Source organism: Vanacampus margaritifer, chromosome 1, assembly GCF_051991255.1.
Source record: "Vanacampus margaritifer isolate UIUO_Vmar chromosome 1, RoL_Vmar_1.0, whole genome shotgun sequence".
Classification (NCBI taxonomy): Eukaryota; Metazoa; Chordata; class Actinopteri; order Syngnathiformes; family Syngnathidae; genus Vanacampus; species Vanacampus margaritifer.
Genome location: NC_135432.1, coordinates 60144183 through 60164577, shown reverse-complemented (window position 1 = coordinate 60164577; position 20395 = coordinate 60144183). Strand labels below are relative to the sequence as shown.

Sequence of the window (20395 nt, the reverse complement as noted above, 5' to 3'; positions counted from 1 at the left end):
CTCTGAATGGTGAGCATGCCTTTTTTTTTTTTTTTTTTTTACCGGTATTCTTTCTTTTTTTTTGAACTGTAATCTCTTTTATTGAGTAACACCTTTTCCCCTTTAAGTTGACGTTATAACAAGGCAAGCCTGCGCTTAAACAAATGTCAAACACTCCACGGTGCTCCCTGCATACATTTCAATCAAGCCGCCGCCTCTTATACACACACACACAAACACTTTCAAGTGCACACAAGAGCATATATGAAGAGCAGTTTACTGAACCTTTTAAGGTAAGTACTTTACTGTACCACAGAAAACATACAAGAGCAGCAGCAGAATACAGTACTGTACAACACGGAGACGGATACATTTGATGGCTTTAAGCACTTCCCAAAGCTGGATTGCGTCCAGTCACTCTGCTCACCGGCCACTCCATTAGGTACACCTACTTGAGAAATCGTATATCTACAAGAGCTGCATCCATTGGAAATATATATTTTTTTAAATCCCCAAAACAATAATGGCAGATCATTTTTAAAATACCTATATTGCAATATAGCATTTTTCCTTAAAATTGCATGAAGTTAATGGCAATTTTCTATTCTTCTATATCTCTTTTTTTTTTCCTGATAGTTAAAGGGCCACAAGAGGGGGACGATACAGGTATCAGCTCATACCTTGAAATAAGGCCGGGTATCGGCCCAATACTCGCCCGTCCCTAGAAACAAGTCTCGATGCTGTTCCATAAATTGTGGCATCCTGGGAAGAAACGGGCCATGTAATTAAGTAACTAGCGCCAGATAACCGCTGAGGAGCCTCAATCTCCATAGGGGCAGGTTAGACTGGGTTTTGGTATTTTCGCTGATACTTTCACCTTAGCACAGATAGAAATGGACATTTTACACGGATTAATTGACCATCAGTCAAAGAAGCACCTTTCATTTCCTGTAAAATTGGCCCACAAGAGGTACGGTCCTTGGCAAGACGGAAGAAGGAAGTGATTCGGTAGAAGCGCGCAAAGTACAACTTTTGCAAGCAGACCTCCACGGCCAGATGATGTATTTATCATTGAAGTAGATGACATCATTACACGTCTGCAGGGGACAGAATCAGTCTGCCTGTTCCTTTAAATCCATCAAAATCGCGTTACGCTACCTGCGCCAATAGTTAGATGTGGTCCAACAGGCCAAAAGTTTAGTTGACCAGTTTTACGATCCAGTACTGCATACTGTAGTTCAACCATGCATAATGTACAGGGAGTCCTCAAGTTACGGCAGAGTTCCGTTCCTACGCTGGCGATGTAACCCAAATTTCAACTCAAGTCGTATTTCAACGGTAAAGCCTGATATTTACATCAAAATACGTTGTACGGTAATTTTAAAAAAAACATATTTGCGCGACCCAGAAGAGCCGGAATCAATATTTCATGTTTCCGCACGGAGCTAGGAAATGTGACGCGATGGACGTCCGTTGGAGGTAACAACAACACAATTCTAAATAACTTCAAAATGGCGTGATTATTGTGGGAAATTAACGAAAAAGAAGGTGCTACGAACGAAGGACGAGGCACGGGGGGCCGTGAAGTCGAAACGATGTATGTCACGTACAACTCGAGGACTGCCTGCATTTGGAAACAAATCTCTGAATTCATTTTACAGAATCTTTAAATTGAAATTTTTATATAGAATCTCATATAGAAACATTTGACCTCAATCTTTTTGTGGAATTGCTTCTGTATTTATTTTTTCAAGCTGCTTGTGAAAAGTGCTGCATTAGATCAGGTGTACCTTTCCTTTCTTTGGTCCTTCCTCGGATCTCCTGACGGCCTCACGACTCTGGCTGGAAGTGTTCGGTTTAGGTGAACTGTATGGGATTTTTTTAATAGGTTTTAGGTGAACTAATGAATACACACACACTCACACGCACGCACAAACGCACATACACATATTAAAAAAATATATATAATAATAATAATAATAATAAAAAGAGCGCAATGATGATGACATGTCAAATCGGTAAAATTACCGAATGAACAATACTGAGCTCTCCAGAAAAAAAAAAAAGATCAGGTGTACCTTTCCTTTCTTTGGTCCTTCCTCGGATCTCCTGACGGCCTCACGACTCTGGCTGGAAGTGTTCAGTTTAGGTGAACTGTATGGGATTTTTTTAATAGGTTTTAGGTGAACTAATGAATACAAACACACTCACATGCACGCACAAACGCACATGCACATTTAAAAAAAAATAATAATAAAATAATAAAAAGAGCGCAATGATGATGACATGTCAAATCGGTAAAATTACCGAATGAACAATACTGAGCTCTCCAGGAAAAAAAAAAAAAGATCAGGTGTACCTTTCCTTTCTTTGGTCCTTCCTCGGATCTCCTGATGGCCTCACGACTCTGGCTGGAAGTGTTCGGTTTAGGTGAACGGTATGGGATTTTTTAATAAGTTTTAGGTGAACTAATGAATACACACACACGCACATACACATACAAAAAAAATAAAATAATAATAATAATAATAAAAAAAAGAGAGCAATGATGGTGACATGTCAAATCGGTAAAATTACCGAATGAACAATACTGAGCTCTCCATAAAAAAAATAAATTAAAAAAAATAAAAAGATCAGGTGTACCTAATGTTGTGGCCAGTGAGTGCACATCCCTGCTGAATGAATCATCGTTCTTCATGTTTTCTAGAATATCATAGTTGTGACTTTTTCCGCATGCAAGTCTTTCCGTTGATATCTGGCGTGGTATGGCACTGAGCAGTTGGGTGTAAAAAATAAAAACATCAATCATATTGTTCACCAGATGGAACATTTACATGAGCTTAATGATACTTAATGAAACAATTTTCCACGAGCTTGTTTGCTCTTCAGGAGAATCGTCTGAACTTGATGAGTTTCTGGAAGGCCTGCTTGAACTCGTCATTGAACACGGTGTAGATCACCGGGTTGATGAGCGAGTTGAGGTATCCCAGCCAGGTGAAGACGTCAAAGAGCACCGGGTGAAACCAGCACTCTTTGCAAATGGCCGTGACCAGCGTTCCCACGAAGAAGGGCAGCCAGCACACGATGAACGCGCCCAGGATGATGCCCAGCGTCTTGGTGGCTTTCCTCTCGCGGGCCGCGCACAGCCGCTTCCTCTCCAGCACGCTGTCGGCCAGTTTCACCTTCACGCTGTTCATGAAGAGCGGCGAGCTCCCCGTCCCCGAGTGGGCGTGTCCTTCCTGGAGGTGCCCCTCCTGGTTGGACGAGGAATTGAGAGAGCACAGCGAGGAGCCCGCCGAGGTCCGGATGAGCTGCGCCGTGGTGAAGCGCTTCCCGGACGACGTGGGCATCTTAAAGATGCGGGAGCGCGCCGCCACGTAAATCCGTCCGTAGAGGATGACGAGAAGCACCGTGGGAACGTAGAACGCCCCGAAGGTAGAGTAGAGGGTGTACGAGATCTGATCGGCGTTCACCAAGCACTCCGTCAGCTCCTCGTGGGCTTTGGCCTGCCGCCAGAAGAGCGGAGGCATGGAAATCGATATGGAGATCACCCACACTACTCCGACCATGATCCCGGCGCGGCGCATGGTGCGGCGTTTGGAGTACTCCAGCGCGTCCGTGATGGCCCAGTAGCGGTCCAGGGCGATGACGCACAGGTGGAGGATGGACGCCGTGCAGAAGGTGATGTCGGACGACAGCCAGATGTCGCACACGATCTGCCCCAGCGACCAGGTCTTGCTCACCGTGTACACGATGCTGATGGGCATCACCAGGATGGACACCAGCAGGTCGGTGACCGCCAGGGAGCCTATCAGGAAGTTGGCGGGCGTGTGCAGCTTCCTGGTCAGGAAGATGGTGGCGATGACGAAGGCGTTGGACAGCACCGTGGCGAAGGTCACCGCACCCAGGAGAACGGACAGGGAGATCTGGAAGCCTAAAATTGAGGCGTCGCTCCAGTAGGGGGCGGCGGCAGTCGGGTCGGGAATCTCCGTGATGTTGCTGGCGAAGTAGTCCAGCGAGCTGTTGTCGACCTCCATCTTGTTTGTGATCCTCGCCGGCTTTAGAAGAGCCTCATGAGCGCATGGTTAAGTCCCCCCCCCCATGCCTTGTTTTTCATACCAACCAGACCCTAACGTCTAATCCCATCATTCCGTTTTCCCAGTTAATGGTCGTGTAATTGAAGCCGACTTATTCGTCCATTTCAGTTTTTTAATATCGATTGTGCCCGGCTTACATCGCAGCGGGAGCGATGGATCCTCATTTGTATTCCGCTTCTGTCAGATGGCCACTTTTGTTCCTCTTCTTCTTCCCACTCCTCTTATCTCATCTCCAAGCTCGCGGCCGGCCGGCAACAACACCTCAACGCCGAACCTTCGTATCTATCGACCACTTTAATGGGCTCCTCCGTTTCAATAAGGCGAGGCGCCGCGCTGCGTGCGGTAAGATGATGACGGCGGATACGCGGCTCGGCTTGTCGTCGGGCCGTTATCTCTCGCCGGGGTCCGCGTGAAGGCGATCAACAGTTACGTGATCCGAGTCGAGGCTTGCCCCGTACGTCTTCTTCTGCATGGGAGACAAAAGTAGTTTGCATTAAATTACATCTCACCATCATCACTTCCTGCTTCCATATACAAACAAACAAAAACATCCGCATGAATCATGACCAACCTCGACCTGTAAATGGATCGTTGGGATTCAACACACACACACACACACACACACACACACACTCATCCACAGCCAGCTTCATTTATTTACTCTGCTCGCTCCTTGCAAGGTTAATGTATGTTCACTTCAGCTCGACTGATTTTAGTCTTAATGGAACTAATCGCAGCGTAATTGACCACAAACGCAAAAACCTCCAAACCCAATTTGATGACTTTACTGGCTTTTTTTAACCCTTTAGTTCAACCAATCAGTAGAATAACAACGCATAAAAAGCACAATAATCCTTAGAATATTGCGGGTAGGACCGTAGATAGTCAGTTTAGCTATTTGGATACGTTTCAAAAGGAATGATTTAACATTTTTAACACGTTTTGGTCATGTAGAAGTCAATCAAAGGCATTCTGCTGGACGCCAACACAGATGAAATGAAGATAGAAATAGTCGCTATGGTACGGAAGCATATCGCATTCACATGGGGGGGAAAAAAACTCCAGTTTTTTTGGAGTCATTTTTTTGTAGGGGTGAGGAACCTTTGAAATTAATTAATGTTTGTTTTTTCCGGGGGGATTCTGTTTTTGTTTTTTGTTTTCTCTGGAATGCTCAGTATTGTTCATTCGGTAATTTTACCGATTTGACATGTCATCATCATTGCTCTCTTTTTTATTTTTATTTTTTTTGTATTTGGGTGAGAATGTGTAAGTGCGTGTGTGCGTGCTTGTGTGTGTGTGTGTGTATTCATTAGTTCACCTAAAACCTATTAAAAAATCCCATACCGTTCACCTAAACCGAACACTTCCAGGCAAAGTCGTGAGGCCGTCAGGAGACCCGAGGAAGGACCAAAGAAAAGGATTCTGTTTTTTTCATTAATATTTTTTCTGTCCTAAAAAAAAATATTTCAATAAATATGAAAAAAATAACTAAAAATACAACAACAACAAAAAAAGAATAAAAATTCAGAAAAATACACATAATTGAAGAATTATTGATTTGTGTTGAGGAAAGGGTTAAAGCAGACATTTTATGGAGAAGTAAATTATAATTGCTAGTATACAAACAGTTGGCGCTTTTTTTCCTACCCAGCAAGTGTGACTTTTTGACTGTTTTGTTATCAACTTGTTTCCCCAATTGTGGCTTTGAGGAAGCCGTTCTTAATTTTGCTGGATTGTGATGCGGTCCAAAACATTTTGCCGAACATTTGCATATGTTACAAACAAAAGCAAAAATATGCGTCCATGTCATTTATGGAAAGTCGGAATCACAGTATTCACGTAGCAACCAATCAGATTGCTCTGTTCTTTAATCGGTTGCTCAAATATCACATGCTATGCTATGATGTATTATTGAACGCATTGTACTTGATTTGAACAGGATCAGGATTCAAAAACCTGACCCTCTGGTGGCATTTCCTTGTGGATCGAGCCTCTACAAACAGCCTTTTAAATATTAACCTGCGTTATGATCGTGCATTGATTTCTTTCAGTGGCATTTCATCTCGACAACAGCATCTTTTAGCCGACACTCTTCATTCCCGAGGGAATACAATTGCACGCGATTCTTGTCCAACTCTATTGTTGCCCATTACAGGCACTCTGGATCCACAATAAAGGTGGCAGGTGGCGAGATGTAGGAATAGAATTGTGCGCCAGCGGCTTTTCAAAACTAGCTCTTATTCTCCCCATTTGTTGTCCACAGCCATCTTAAGGCTATTCACAAAAGATTTGGAAACAAAAGGACGGAATAGAGAGATAAAAGCAGAAGACTGGCCTGTCAGAACACGGTTTTAATTTCTTATTGAATTGGAATTAAGGCCCAGTGATCGTTGGCCTTGTTTTTTTTCCTGATCAACACCAATTCAGTTTCAAGTCATGTTACATACTTTATCACGACGTGTGCTCATGCTTAACTCATTCACTGCCATCGACGGCTATAGACGTCAAAAATTCATTTGAACTATTTCTATTAGTTTAACATTTTTCCCACTTTTGTTAAGAAGAGTATGAATACCTAGATCGTTTTTTATTGTATTAGAACAGATATAAAATTTGTGATTAATCGTGAGTTAACTAGTGCAGTCATGCGATTAATTACGATTAAAAATTGTAATTGCCTGATGCCCCTAATTTTTAATAATCTTTTCTTAATTATTATTTTTTTAGTTAAGATAATTAAAAATCTAAACAATAAATTAAAATAAACTATTATTAAAAATTAGGGGCACAGGCGATTAAAATTTGTAATCGTAATTAATTGCATGACTTCACTAGTTAACTCACGATTAATCACAAATTTTTATATGTGTTCTAAATGTACAAAAAAAATCTAGGCTTTCATACTCTTGTTAACAAGAATGGACAAAAAATGTTAAACTAATAGAAATAGTTCTAATTAATTTTTGACGTCTATTGCTGTCAATGGCAGTGAATGAGTTAATTGTGTGGAAGCAATTGGAAAGAGAAATTCTCATTACATCCATTTTCTTTCATGCTGGTCTTTATTGGGGTCATGGAGAGCTAGAGCTGACATTGGGTGAGAGGTCACCGATCACCAGAATCAGAATCGATTTTACCGCCATTGTTAGTGAAAGGTGGATTCACAATTAGGATTTTTTTTTTCCCCGACATGCAACATGACAAATAACTGGTAACAACAACAACAAAAAAAGGTATAAGCAAGAAAATAAACAAGGCGCAAAAGACATCAGGTGTAGGTGTGAAGTTAAGGTAATACATTTTTTTTTTTGTGTGAGTGTGTGTGTGTGCGTTTATGAGTTGCGCTGATAGCCGAAGGGAAGAAGCTGTTCATTGTGCGTGAGGCTATAGTCCAAATAGACCGTTGCTTCCCGCCTGAAGGGACAGGTTCGAACAGGCTGTGTCCAGGGCACATCTAAGACAAACTACTCATGCTCATGTTCACATCTACGGATGATTTAGAGCAGTGGTCTCCAACCTTTTCTCCGCCAGGGATCCTACATGGTAGTAAATATTTTCAAGCAATCATCAATGATGGGAGTGGGGGGGGGGGGGGGGTGGGGGGTGCTGATGTATGTTCTCTCTCAGGAACTAATCTCCAAGGCGGGTGGGATGGCGTATGGGGGACAGGTAAAAAAAAAAAAGAAGAAAAAGAAAAGATATATGTGTGTGTGAATACGCCGTATGTCGGCAAAAGTGGTCCACACTGGAAATCAGATATTTATACTGATACAGAGACTCAAATGCAAATCCTGGATTACGAGACTCTCGCTGATCTTTGTTTCATCTTTTCGCTATCTGCTCTCTGTGTGAAAAGTATTTTGTCTGACTCCCGTAGTCTTGTAAAAACATGAAAAGTCGAGGGGAGCTTGTATGCTCAACAATTTGAGAGTTGTGACCAAACTTTTAGGGAAAATATTCAATAAAAGACATTTGAAACGGCCAGCAAACCAAATGAAACCTCTGCTCAGAGAGCACCAAAGGATTGACTTCTTGGCTGCATTTTGCTTTTTCTTTGGCTTTTTGTGGCTGCTGTGACAACTGTTTGTATGGAGACTTCTTTGTCCAATCAATCCAATGGATGGATGGATGGCTTAGCTACCTAGCATAGCAAGCTAGGCTAGATAGATTAGCTTAGCTACCTAGGCTAGATAGCATACATAGATAGCTTAGCTACCTAGGCTAGATAGCATACATAGATAGCTTAGCTACCTAGGCTAGATAGCATACATAGATAGCTTAGCTACCTAGGCTAGATAGCATACATAGTTAGCTTAGCTACCTAGGCTAGATAGCATAGATAGCTTAGCTACCTAGGCTAGATAGCATACATAGATAGCTTAGCTACCTAGGCTAGATAGCATACATAGATAGCTTAGCTACCTAGGCTAGATAGCATACATAGTTAGCTTAGCTACCTAGGCTAGATAGCATAGATAGCTTAGCTACCTAGGCTAGATAGCATAGATAGATAGATAGATAGATAGATAGATAGATAGATAGATAGATAGATAGATAGATAGATAGATAGATAGATACTGAAACTTTGATTGTATTGAGTTTTTCATTTCCTATAGGAAAATACTTGCTTTCTACCAGTGGTTACCTATTTTTTTTTTTACTTTGGTGAGACAACAGCACCCTGAGCGCGAATTCCCAAATTGTTGGGCATACAGTCATGGGGATGAGCAATCTGTACCAGGCTGACAATCTTAAAAGCAGTGTTTACTTTAAGATCATTAGAGTGACGCAGTGTGTTTCACAAAATGCACCTTGACACTGAACAGAAGGTGAAGCAAACAATGTTTGATTGTGAAACTGAATTATATTCAGGGTGTTATGAATAGAGATGTTGTTGCTATTTTAAATTTGCGTTGTTTAGTTGTTTAGTAATATTAGTAGTTTTCTGCCATGGAGGAAAACGATCACTGAAATGGAAGAAATAACGGGTGATGTGCCTGATTCCCATACTAGATTGCGCTGGACCTTTGAGGTACGTTTGTATTCCAGTCTCACCTTCATCACATGTGATAGATGGCGGAATGGCCTATCTGTTTACATATCAGTCAAGTCAAACACAAGGCTTATCTCCTTGTGCTCTGGTTTTACGGGACAATGAGATAATGAGGCTGGTAATGAATGGATGAGAGGAAAAGATTTCCAATCAAGAACAGGCCCTGCTGAAATTGGGCTGGATACTGCTTGCGTGAAAACACATTAGTTCCTCCATCTGGCTTTCAAATTAAATGACACAGGGGCAGATCCCAAACCAGGAAGCCCTTACTACTTCCAAGCCCAATGTATCCACTGTACTATGCAATACATCACAGCCCCCATTCATGAGAAATCCAATTCACTTCTCCTTTCAGACTTGGCGCAAGTCCCAGCAGATGCTGGCCAGTAATGTGTTCGAAGCACACAGTGAACCAGCGACTCACCCCGTGAACCAGGCGGACTTGGAAACGCCGCATGGCCCCCGCTGGAGGCCGGCTAATTGATTTAACTCAGCGGAGGTAGAGCCATCGCCGCTCGTCTGTCAGCGCCTGTCTGCTGTTGACTGGAGCGCGCACTAAACGCTAGCTGGATACGGCTCTAATGAGTGTGTGTGTGTGTGTGTGTGTGTGTGTGTGTGTGTGTGTGTGCGTGTGTGTGTGTGTGTGTGTGTGTGTGTGTGTGTGTGTTGACGAAGGATATGTCAAAGGAGAAACACAGCTGATGCTGGGGAAAATGGATGAAAACTTAATGGGAGTCAGGAGACTGTTTAACAATTAAGCAATATTGGGCCACTACATTAGGTACGTCACCAAAGCTAGGAAACAGATGAGCTGTGACGTTCACAATGCGAGCCCGAGGGCACACTCACAGAAATATTCAAGCCTAACTTTGAAGATTTATGTAATTTTTTTACATTACAAATTCCCATTTACTTATTTTTTGATAATTTTAACACAAATCTACCAAATAACACTTTTATTATGCATATTCATTAGTCTAATAAAGCCTATTTATTTGAAATGCATAATCCTCAGGTTTATGTATTTAGTATTAATAAAGTATAATTACTTTATTTTTTTACATGGCAGTATATTTATCGTATACAATTAGGTAACCTAATTATTATGCAATTCAAACATGTATTTTTAAATAAATACTTTAATTATTATTAATTTAGAGTACTGTAATTATACAAGAAGGCAGCCGTTATTGGCATCCGCCTCGCGAGAACTGTTACCTTGAAATAAAGCCAGGGTATCGGCCCGATACCGATACCTGCCATCAGTACTCGGCTATCCCTACTTAAAACAGTGCTAGACAGAATTTCCTCAAATAGTGTTTGTCACTCTAATATAGTGTTTCCTTTTCTGTATTGAGAAAAGGAACATATTTACCAACAGAAAAATCTCATGGCACATCACCTAAAAAAAATGTTACAAAAAGTGTACAGTATACCGAATAAATGATGATCTTGTAATTTCCTCACAAATTTAATTGGCATAGTTAGCCAAAACAGCAGCACCTACCAAATAATCAGTTTATCAGATTAATTAAAATGTGGAGTCTAAAAAAAATGATCTTACATTATGCGCAGATAATTCGCAATCTAGTATATTTTGACGTGGTTATTTTTTACATTTGAAACAATAGCCTATAAAGCTAATAAAAGTTTAATGATTGTGACAATTTGACCCTGACAGATTCATTTCATCTAAATGATTTCCTATAAGAATAAAAGTCACCAATGATCCAAAAATGGATTTTGTTAAAGGTTTCACTGTATTGACGACCCTCGATAATTAGGTGGCCAAATGTCACGCAGAAAAGAAAAAAGGAGTTTCATTGAAAACAAGCATCAAAACTGCTGTTAGATATCGAGTATGACAGCATTAGACAGCAAAGTCATTAGTAGCTGCCGGGATAAACTGTTCCGCATTGGAAGGGTGTAAATATGAAACAGAGTCACGTCGCTGCTGGAGCAAAGGTTACACAAAGTCAGACTTTTACATGCCAGCTGAGCATTGGAGCGTCTCTTTATGAGCCAGATGTCCACTTTTATTTAACATTCTATCTGTGCCAAGTGTCCCGTTAACAAACATGCTTACTTTCCACACCCGTGCTGCTTGACGCCGTGATATACAGTAGTAGTGTTTGTTTGTTTTTGTTTTTTTCAAGCAAGCTTGCGGAGAAGAATGGACGCATAAAATATAGATTAGTAGAAGTGTTGGAACCCTCCAAGACTATTTGTATGGCAAAGTGTAGCCTCAAGGTTAAAGAAAATATAACTCCAACTTAAAATTCTGTTTACCTGTCAAGGTCTGAAAAAAATGAAAGAAAAACTAACAAAAAAACTGGCTCAGAATATCTCGCATTCCAAAAACACATGCTAGGTTAAGAAGACACCAAATTGTCCTTAGGAATGAATTTGATTGGCTGGTGCTGGTGACCAGTGTACACTGGTATAGAAAATTGATTTTTCTTTGGTCCTTCCTCGGGTCTCCTGACGGCCTCACGACTCTGCCTGGAAGTGTTCGGTTTAGGTGAACGGTATGGGATTTTTTAATAGGTTTTAGGTGAACTAATGAATACACACACACACTCGCACGCACAAAAAAAAAAAAGAGAGCAATGATAATGTCATGTCAAATCGGTAAAATTACAGAATGAACAATACTGAGCTCTCCAAAGAAAAAAAGAAAAAAAGAAAAAAAGAAAAAAGAAAAAAGAAAAAGAAAAAGAAAAAGAAAAAATTGAAAATGGATTTTAGGTACTTCACCATATGGCGCTATTTTATTTTTTTTTTTACCTTAAAAAGCCCTCAACGCACTTTACATTTTGACTGCTCATTCACCAACTGACGACGTAGCATCACAAACTCAAGGTTGTGAAACAACTACTCTACACTAAATCTCCATTTCTAATTTGGCAGACCACACTGCGCCATGGTGGGCTCTTACATGCCCATTGTGCACCTGAAAATTTGGTGACTGAAAGTCCACTGGACTTCAGACCAGCTCAGAGCAGGTCTAAGTTGTGGTGCAGGTGGTGTTGCTTACTATGATTTAAGGCAGATTCCGTGCTTTGCTATAGTGAGGTGGATGTTATTGTATTTCATTCATAAATATGACTAGAGTGCACATTGGACCCTGTTATTCAATGTAGAAATTAATTATTACCATCATCATCTTTATTATATTTAACACCATGCTAAAACGGTGCCTAGTAATGCGCTTAGGCTCGCGTGTACAATTTCTGCAATTTCTGTAATTTTCAAAAGTAGTCAAAAAGATAATTTGGTGGTCAAATTTCCACATGTCCCCTTGAAAATAATTCAATAATAACCTTTTTGGAATGACATAAAACATTTCTTATTCTTATTTTTTTTTAAACGAGCTGTGGGGGGCTTTTGGTAGATCCATGTTGGTTTGCAGGTGCCCTGGAGCACGGCGAGTAGGTGTTCTTCCCGAGCTGCGTAGGCCTACACGCACATGCACTATCTGCGCCACCCCCCCCAACCATCCGCCCACGTACACATGCAAATGCTAGTAGAAGAAAATATTTTGTTTGGCTATATTTTTGTGGATATGCTAATTTAAGCCTTTGAGGTAAAAGTCAAAGTGTGCCTGCGGTGTAAAGCACAGGTGGATGAAACGCACCTGGCAAGCCACATGCGGCTCTTTGGCTACGCCAGACGTTACTGTCACATTTTAACGGTTCCAAACCGAACCATCATTCCAACTAATAAACGGGGCAACTTTTTAATTGCTAGTATAAAAATAGTGAGTCTCTGGATTGCCTTCCCACCAAGGGTGAAATTACACAACCAAGTAATTTATTTTGCGGGTGCCTTTGTTAGAAAATGTATTTTAGCAAGTTGTTCACATTTTGGCCCGACTGTTATGTTTTAAATTTTCAGACCTTCACCCTCACTGAGTTCCTCGACTGCAAAGAGCCAATACTGAATTGAAGAACAGAAATTATAAACAAGTGCAGCAAAAATCCATCCATCCATTTTCTTAACAGTTTATTCCTCACAAGGGTCGCGGGGGGTGCTGGAGCCCATCCCAGGTGCCTTCATGCGGTAGGCGGGGGTACACACTGAACTGGTTGTGCAGCAAAAATCCACTTGAGAATCCAAGACTGTCGCCATTGACTTCTTTTGATGATCTAATAACAATAGCATCTATGCTAATCTGCGTTAGCCTGCCTATGCTGTTTTGCATGATATGTTAGCGGCTATTTGCGAGACCAAATTTTATTGTTTTGTTAAACATTTCTGGATCCAGTTGATTTTGTTTTCCAAAATCCCGTTACACCACCTGCACCACAATTTAGACCTGCTTATAGTTGGTCAAAAGATTAGGCTATTTTCAGTTTGTGACTTTATGTGTGTCAAAATCATTATGTATAAATATACATTGGTTAATTTTATTTTTTCAGGAGTTCATGTTATAGTAATCTTCAACTGGGAATGACAAATTAACATCTTGAAGCTAGCAAGCACCCTTTGACTCTTATATAGAGTAATGTTGGTGTAAGTAAATGTGTGTCAGGTAAGTTTTCCCACAAAAGAGTCACAAAGTACAAACACAGGAATCACAACGTTATACAGCACATATAGACAAGCATCCATTCACATTCACAGTCACACTTAAGCACAACTCGGAGTCTTCAATGAACCTTATAAGCTTGTTTTCTGAATATGTGAGGAAGCCGAGAGTCTCCGGAGAAAACCCACGCAAGTACAAGGAGAACATGCAAACCTCACACGGAAAGGCCGAAACCCGCGTTCGATCCCCCCCGACCTCAGAACTGGGACGCACATGTGCTTACCGCTAGTCTTCACACTGCCCAAAAGCAATCAATTCAAGTCATAAATAAATAAAAATCAAAACAAATCATAAATCTTGTATTACTAGAAGCGATGACGTGGGCTGCTTTTGGCCAAAGTTTGCCAATTTTTCTGACCTATTAATGCTGGCATAGATAATATCTTAGCCAAATTTGATCTCAACAACTTTTACTGACATGTATTTGCATAAAGCTAATTAAAAATCAGCGCTGTCACAATGTATTCCTTGCCTTCTTAAAATGAAAGCCCAGTTCTTCAGAAATAATATTTTCCACCACCCTACACGTCATAAATTCCTCACTCTACTGCAGGGTCGTGACCCTTAGAAAGTAGAGCAGGTACCAGTACAGATCTAGGACACCTTCATTAGAAGTGAAACTATAGAATGAAGCTGAAATGGGGATCGGGATACACGCGCATAAACTCATTGAGGAAACTTCACGTCCTTGTAGCTACTAAATTTGACAGTTCAGGCATCTTAAACCGGATTTGTTCCACATTCTCAACCAGGTGCTTGGTCAGATACAGAAAAAATGCTAATCATTTCATTGATCTTTGAGGATCCAGTTGCTTTTGTTTACCAAAATCCCGTTACACCACCTGCACCACAATTTAGACCTGCTTATAGTTGGTCAAAATATTAGGCTATTTTCAGTTTGTGACTTTATGTGTGTCAAAATCATTAGTTGTGGTCGCAAAAATGAGCATAAGTAGCACATAACGCCTAGTACACAAAATGCTTTGTTTATTTTTTATAGAAATTATTAGGAACTAGTATTATTTTTTTTTAAAAAAAGGGAGAAAAACAATATGTATGACGTGTATAATCCTGCGAGTATCTCCAATTCAATTGGGATGACTTTACACTGAGAAGAGGGAAACTCCCGTGAAGATCTGAAGACCGCAGTGAAGCATCACTTCAAACGACGGATGAGTCACCGCGTTGGGTTCTTCTCATTATGGGAACACAGGAGAGAAATGTTTGGGGAGGTTTAAGAAGTTTCATGCTTTTCAATTTCAAAGTGATCGAGTGGCTAGCAAACACAACATGATCCCCGCTTGATACATTTCATTTTACGGCTGACTTGAATTGTTTTGTCTATGAATTAACCAAAGATTAGGCTTCTTGAGAACACTCAACCTGTCACAAATATATTAACCTCTATAAACCTACAGATTTTTGACAATTTATTCTACAAGGGGAAGTCAATTTTTATTTTATTTTTTGACAATAATATGTTCCATGCAGCCCCACTAGTCTAAATATGGTATTCTGGTTAATATTGTGTTAGTGGAGCAAATTCCAGTCGTTTTTATCCATCTCAGGGGGCGGCCATTTTGCCACTTGCTGTCGACTGAAGATGACATCACAGTTGCTCAGGTCTCGGGTAATAACCAATCACTGCTCAGCTTCAGAAAGCAGGTGAGCTGTGATTGGTCGTTGCCTGAGCCCTGAGCAACATTGATGTCATCTTCAGTCGACAGCAAGTGGCAAAATGGCCGCCCCCTGAGATGGATAAAAAAAAATAGCTGGATTTTGCTTCATAATTTATATTCCACAAATGTAATGTGAATCAGAATGTCATGTTTAGACTAATGAGGTCACATGTAACATATATCCACCTCAACGTTGTTTAGTGCCAGTAAAAATGATACAGACCCGCTCAGGCCATGACAAAGGTTTCATTAATCTAGCTGTAAGTCAATGTTTCATCAGCAGAATTATGAAAATATAAATTGAAGGTTCAAATCCTATTTAGTGTTACTTTCTGTCAGATCAGCATACCTGTATAGCAAACTCTATCTATAGCCTCAACCAAACACCCAACCACCATTTTACAACCCTGTTGATTTAAACCAGTGCTTTTTTTGTTACAAAAAAAGGAGGAAGAAAAAATTTCAATCCTACCCTCCTCCTCACCTGTCCGCTGAGACTACAAATATTATCATTTGTCAATAAAATTCTCTGCAGGAGCTAATACGCCTTGCACACTCTGACAATGTGTGCACCACTGCCACCTACTGTAATGGAGGTCCAATTACACGTTATACGGGAAAAAATAATCGCATGTTCCCTGTGGTCACATGCGATTATAGGAACAGGAGTTTATAAACCGCATCACGAACCTGCAACAGACCTTTCCGTACTGTTTACTTTCAATTTGTGGACGCTCCGCCGTCGGTGTTTACCTAGACTCTACATTGTTTCATCGACTTGCCTCTGGTGTTATGATTACTGCGGTGACAAATGACAACAGCCTGCTTTCAATAGCACAGCACTGACAATTGTTGTCTCCATTGTACAGCTGTGAACAGCTTTTGTCTGGGCCACGCTTATCCATGAGTTTATCTTCATCTGTATTATTGATCACATGGCCACATCTTCACAACATCTCATCTATGCTCTGGCGGCTTGTGTGTTTCCTAGCCCAAAGGCAGACTTTTTTAGGCACCATCTGCTCAGCTGCTTCCAAGCCAACTCATGTGCGGACTACAGTACTGTAAACACTTAGGAAGGCCTACGGGGCCAGCGATGCGCCGCCGCCACTGTTGAAAGGCACCTCAAAGCGTTACAGTGTTGTTTGTAGTCATGTTTTGACGCTCGCTCAAGACACAAAGTGACACTAAAATTATCTCGCGTTTGTTTCATTGCTATCCTGCGCTGACAGACCATAAGCAAACAACATAAAAAAAAGAAAACACTGAGGATGATGTCTACCCCTGGTGTTATAACGATGCCAAGAAGCATGGAATGTCATCATTCCTTAGTTACAGTTGCTATGAATATGTAGTGCAGAAATGTGATATTAGCATTTTAATTGCTAATTTGGTAACAACAGTGGCCACTAATAGTTGTAAGCACTCTGAATTATTTAGCACGTCTGTGACATCCAAAAGGATGAAGCAGCATTTTGTCACCAATTATTTATTGCAAATGTAACACGTGTCAAACCTGCGCTGCCACCACATCACTGGCTTGGGAGCAGAGCGCGCTTGATGCTCTTTGTAAGCGCCAAGGCGTGAGGTTATACTGACGTACAGCACAACACAAACTGGCAGAGGTGGGCATTCCATCGATATTGATGGAAGGTCCCTCAATCCGTCAATGACGGATGTCCATTTTGTTGACGATTGACGGAAACTTAAAAAAATGTGACAAATTTAGCATTAACGTCAATGTATATAATTGTCAATCCGTCAATAAATTCAGCAATCCATCAATGATGGACGGCCCATTTTACGAATGACGAAAATATTAATGGACGCCAATTTAGCTGGGCAATCGACGAATGACAATCTGTTCGGTTTGCCTTGAAATATTTACCATTAAAACGCCCACCTCTGCAAACTGGCATCCGTTACACAAACCTCCACTAGTTACACCGTCAACAAATTCCAATAGCAATCAAGTCTGAAGCTGCTTATCAGGAGCTAGCATGCTAACACTCGGCATAAAAACGAGCACTTCTTCATTTTTGTGCTGGGGAAAGTCAAGTTTAACCCTAATGTTATGTTTGTTTGACAAGAACAGCAGAAATGTCCCTGGGTCACTTTGACCCGGGGTGCGTATAGTCATTTGTGTAATCCAAATCCCTTACTTGTTTTAATCTGTGTGTTATGTTTATTTATTAAGAACTACAAAAATGTCCCTGGGTCACTTTGACCCGACGGTGTTTTTAATTATTCAAAAGTGTCACTGTTTTTATTAGTGTGCAACCCTGCTCACCAACAACAACAATTCTTTATTTCAACCCATGTGTCACATTTGTATCCATGGATACCATCCATGGGTCACTTTGACCCGGGAACATGAATAATTATCAGAAGCAATCTTTATTTTTTTTGTAATCCTGCTAATGAACAAAGCCAAGATTCCATTGGCACTCTTGATGAATTTTTTCGGAATACATTTTTCAGGGAAATGGATTTATGGGGGGAGGAGCCGCTTCGATTGGTCGGGAGTCGACTGCATTCCCTCCCTCTAAGGCGCACAAATGCCCTCTTCTGTCTGCACTAGTCTAGCAAAATACCAAAAGAAATTAAACCTAAAGCAACATTCATAGTACGTCCCCTTTAACATAGCTTTGTTTTGTTTTTTCATTTTTCTCATGCCGCTGAACTTGGCCAGAAGTCTTAGCTGGTTTGAAGCAAATCCTGCAATAGTTTCACTTGCCTCGGAGCTTTCATTTTGAAAGATGATCCCGTGGGTGATTGAACGTGATGAATTTGCGTGTAATTCTTCATGGGGTTTCTTGGCACCCTTGACTCTGAGCCTCACCTGGCCCTGAGTGATCACAGCCATCTCGGTGATTTGCAGCCTCCGACGCCACACGTCCTTGCAATCACGAGCTGCTTTAAGTTCTATAGCATCTAAATCCCTTGTGGAGCAAAAAAACCTTTCGCTTTGTTTTTCCCATCCTCCATATCAGCATTAATTTCCTCCAGTATTAATTATTAAGCCAGATTGGTATAATTAGCATAGCAAGCTACAAATGAGAAAAGCCCCTCATTTATTCAACTATTTCCTAATCCATTTCATTTCCATGACTCTGCGTCATTAACAATTTATCAGCGGGTGCATGACACGGCACTGCGAGGATTTTCCCGTCGTTCTCATGCCTTTTGATGTATTTGTGTTCACCACTGAGCCAGAAGCGAGAGAGCAGAACATCAGCACAGTGCACTGAGTGCACTTTTCATCATACCGATTCTCTTTCATTTCCACAAGTCACTTGCGCATCGCAGAGATCGCAAAGTTACTTTTTTGTTCATTGAGTTCTTCAACTTCGGTCGTCTGATAAATGATAAAACAGCAGATAAACTCATATGCAGAAATCCTCATTGGATCATATCAAAGTCCCTTAACCTCAACCAAATGAATCTCCAAATGTGTCCCTCAGTCATGAAACGTATAAGTTGCTCTCTAATATGTTTCCTGCATTATTGAAATGAGCAGCAAACAATTGTCTCACGATTATGTCACTTTGGCGACGACATAATTCTTCCATCCAAAACAATCAGGCAAAAATCTGAGCGGATTTCTATTGGGCTACTTTTTGAAAGGTAAAAAGACAAAATCATTAGGTACACCATTATGACCAAACAAATCACACACCCTCCCTTTATAGATAAATCCTAACAAATTAGATAACATACTCTTTTTAAAAATATATATTATTAGCCTTTCTTTTACATTATTATTAATAGCTTATATGTGGGGGTTATTTTTTAAGTGGCGTAGAGGTGCACTGCACAATACAGGTCAGGTTCTAATACTGTAGAATGTCCCTCTCGTGAAAAAGCCAAAGCCATAATATTAGGAACACCTCAGTGCACAAAAAGCAAATACCGGTACGTTAATTACGCACAGTTTTTTATTCGTTCTCAATGTTCTTATTGCGTTATTACTTTTTTAAAAGTGGCATAGGGATCCGTTTCCAGCATGCATGGATAACCTAAATGAAGACGCCAAAATATTAGGAACACGTCCCAGTAGGTTATGAGGTGTCCTTCCTCACCACAGTAACACACAAATGAATAACTGCCATTTATTTTTTTTGCACTGTGCGTAATGCCAATCGAAACGTGCAAACGTCCAAAAAACAAACAATACAATGAAAACAATGAACACTCACCATGTTATGAGGGGTAGTTTCTGCCTTCCTGGATGCTCCAGCCACCAAACCAACCAATCAGGGAATCCCGGGAAGCGGAGAAATCCAGATTACGCACGCCGGTCCCGAGCAAACGCACGAACAAACCGCCGTCCGTCCGGCCGGCGCGCAGAATCTTGTGTGCGTCCTGCTCGCCTCGCCATCATCACGCATGGAGATCCACATGGCATCTCACGGCGTGGAGATGTTGACGTCGCTGCGCGGCTCCTCGCTCCTGCATGCGTCAACTTGACCCAAACAAGATAACGTCACGTCGTGTGAACCCCCCCCCTCCCCCTCCTCCTCACGCAGAAGAGAAGACGTCCCCCCTCCCTCTAAGGTGGAGGCAAAGTGCACAAGTGTTCGAACTTCGTAGAGGCGTGAAGGTTGTTTCCGGCGTCGTTTTTTTTTTTCATTATTAAGAGATGAGCGCGCATCTACCAGCTGGTTGCATCAGCTGGTCTGATGATGGAGGGGGCCATCAACTAGTTGCATTCATTCTATGACTGCATGTAAGTGGAACACCGCTCGGAATCGTTACCATCCTGAAAGAGACAGTAGTGAGTGAGTGAGTGAGTGAGTGAGTGAGTGAGTCTGACCAGCGTCCAAAATCTTCAGAGAACACTATAGTTTCCAAGGAAAATGACAGTAGCTGAGAACATAAATATTTTTTTGCAAAATCTTAGAGATTTTGATCATTTGTTCCAGAATTGTTTCATTACTTTTTTTTGGGAAGGGGGGACATCCCTGCCTTCCCCCAAGTGTGTTTGTATTTTCTA

The 20395-nt window shown here is 41.1% G+C and overlaps 1 protein-coding gene across 2 annotated transcripts; it reads right to left on the bottom strand.

Moving 5' to 3' along the window:
* Window positions 1-240: 240 nt before the first annotated feature.
* On the bottom strand, window positions 241-19880 carry htr1d (5-hydroxytryptamine (serotonin) receptor 1D, G protein-coupled). 2 transcript variants are annotated; one of them, XM_077558989.1, is made up of 2 exons: window positions 19599-19880; window positions 241-4542 (listed from the first exon to the last, which is right to left on the bottom strand). In XM_077558989.1, the coding sequence occupies exon 2, from the start codon at window positions 4014-4016 to the stop codon at window positions 2865-2867; it is 1152 nt and encodes a 383-aa protein (XP_077415115.1). In that variant the 5' UTR covers window positions 4017-4542; window positions 19599-19880; the 3' UTR covers window positions 241-2864. The 2 variants fall into 2 exon arrangements, with proteins under 2 accessions (XP_077415115.1, XP_077415123.1); XM_077558997.1 differs by having other exon boundaries at window positions 241-4539.
* Between the last annotated feature and the right edge of the window lie 515 nt (window positions 19881-20395).

Coding starts and splice junctions, on each gene's coding strand:
- htr1d (XM_077558989.1), bottom strand. CDS start 4,016: ATGGAGGTCGACAACAGCTCGCTGGACTACTTCGCCAGCAACATCACG.